Genomic DNA, 1,861 nt, shown 5'->3' on the forward strand with positions numbered 1-1,861 from the left:
AGAAAACAATATAAAAATGTTAATTGAGAGCTAAAAAGTTTAAGCATAAAATCATCCCCCCCATTTTCCTTTAGCATTGCCGAGTCGGGATCTTAAGATGTTGTAAAATTGTTCGATTAGTAACTTCTGTTTGTCCATTAGTCTGTGGGTTGCGTACTGATGTGAAAAACTGTTTGATAGATAAACCTTCACACTATACTTTTATTTTTGCTCCAGAAAATTGGGTCCCATTGTCTGAGACCAGAGCTCGGGGAATCTCGAACCTGTCGGGCCTTTTCCCCTTGCTACAGGACAAAGAAAATTTCTCATTGTTGCAGTGGATTATTTCACAAAATGGGTTGAGGCAGAACCATTGGCAAAAATTGCCGAAAAAGATATCAATGAGATATCGGATTTGAGGCTCGATTGTAACAAACTCTCACCCGCTAAAAAACATTATTAATTTCCATGATATAAAAATATTACATCATTTTAAAGATATACTATTTTCAACCTAAAACAATTAGGTTAATTAATATAAGACTTGTAATGTCGTAACAACCTACTTTGAACATATACATTTAATTTGCATATAATTTATAATGTAGACGTTAAGTTAACTATGCCTTGCAATCGAATTATATTTAATTTGATAAATAGTTATTTACAAAAAAAAAATAGTGAGACTATAAAAAACAAAAAAGAACATGTTATTGCATCATGCGAACCTAAATCACGAGAATAATGCACCAACCAATGCCCTAACAGAAACTACCTTTTTGTTGTGGTCCTTTTGCAAGTTGGAAGACATATCAAAACTCTACTTAGTACGTACGATGATCGATAACAAGCTGGATTTTGTGAATGAGTTTAGCAGAATCCACACTTTGAAAAATCGATAAAAATAAAAAAAATTTAAAAAACTTCGAATTTTTCGAGTTATTCATGCTCGTAAAATAAAAATTATGATAATATGAAAGGATTATTAGATCAGTTTGAACTGAATTGGCGGTTCTTGACATATAGAAACTTTACAAGTAGATAAATATGGTTAAACAAATTGTAACTAACAAGACTTTTTAAATACTTTTTTTTTATTAAAAAAAAACCCAACAAAATAAAGAGCTTATAATTTAATATATACGTATATTAAAGCAAGATAACGGAAAAAATACACTAGTTATTTAATATTACATAAGAAAAAAATTTGGTTGCATGATTCCCACGTTTTATATCTCCTCAAAAAACAACTATATTAGGAGTTGTATTCCACAAAACCTCTCAATCTTTCTGTTAAGAGACCTCTCCCTGTTTCTTTCCTCCCATATCTTTCTCTTACACACATCCAAACAGCCAGATTATCATTTAAAAATTCTATATAAATGCTCCATTTGAGAATTCCATTTTTATTCTTACTATAGAAAGTTAAAAAAAAAAAGTAGTTTGATCTAAAAAGGTAACAGGAATGGAAGATGTGTGTGGTTCTGATGAGCAGATTGAACTGCCGCCGGGTTTTCGGTTCCACCCTACGGACGAGGAGCTCATAACTCATTATTTGTCTGCTAAAGTTCTTGATTTTAGCTTCAGCGCCATAGCCATTGGGCAGGTTGATCTGAACAAGGTGGAGCCTTGGGATTTGCCATGTAAGTGTAGTGATAGTAAATAGATGAATATGGCAATTATTTTTTATTTTTTGGCGTCAGGTTGATTAATTTTTTGATCTTGGAATTAAAGGGAAGGCGAAAATGGGAGAAAAGGAGTGGTACTTTTTCTGTTTGAAGGATAGGAAGTACCCGACTGGGTTGAGGACAAATAGAGCCACGGATGCGGGATACTGGAAGGCCACCGGAAAGGATAAGGAGATCTTTCGAGCGGAGACGTT

At 33.2% G+C, this 1,861-nt stretch overlaps 1 protein-coding gene across 1 annotated transcript; it reads left to right on the forward strand.

The window, feature by feature from the left end:
* Positions 1–1,214: 1,214 nt before the first annotated feature.
* Positions 1,215–1,856, forward strand: LOC140966513 (NAC domain-containing protein 92-like; the record flags this gene model as incomplete). Its single annotated transcript, XM_073426777.1, has 2 exons — positions 1,215–1,622; positions 1,714–1,856. Coding segments are annotated over exons 1-2 (321 nt in total), but the record flags the coding sequence as incomplete, so codon positions are not given.
* Positions 1,857–1,861: the final 5 nt, after the last annotated feature.

The sequence above is a fragment of the Primulina huaijiensis genome, unplaced genomic scaffold (genome assembly GCF_012295235.1).
Source record: "Primulina huaijiensis isolate GDHJ02 unplaced genomic scaffold, ASM1229523v2 scaffold206876, whole genome shotgun sequence".
Taxonomy (NCBI): domain Eukaryota; kingdom Viridiplantae; phylum Streptophyta; class Magnoliopsida; order Lamiales; family Gesneriaceae; genus Primulina; species Primulina huaijiensis.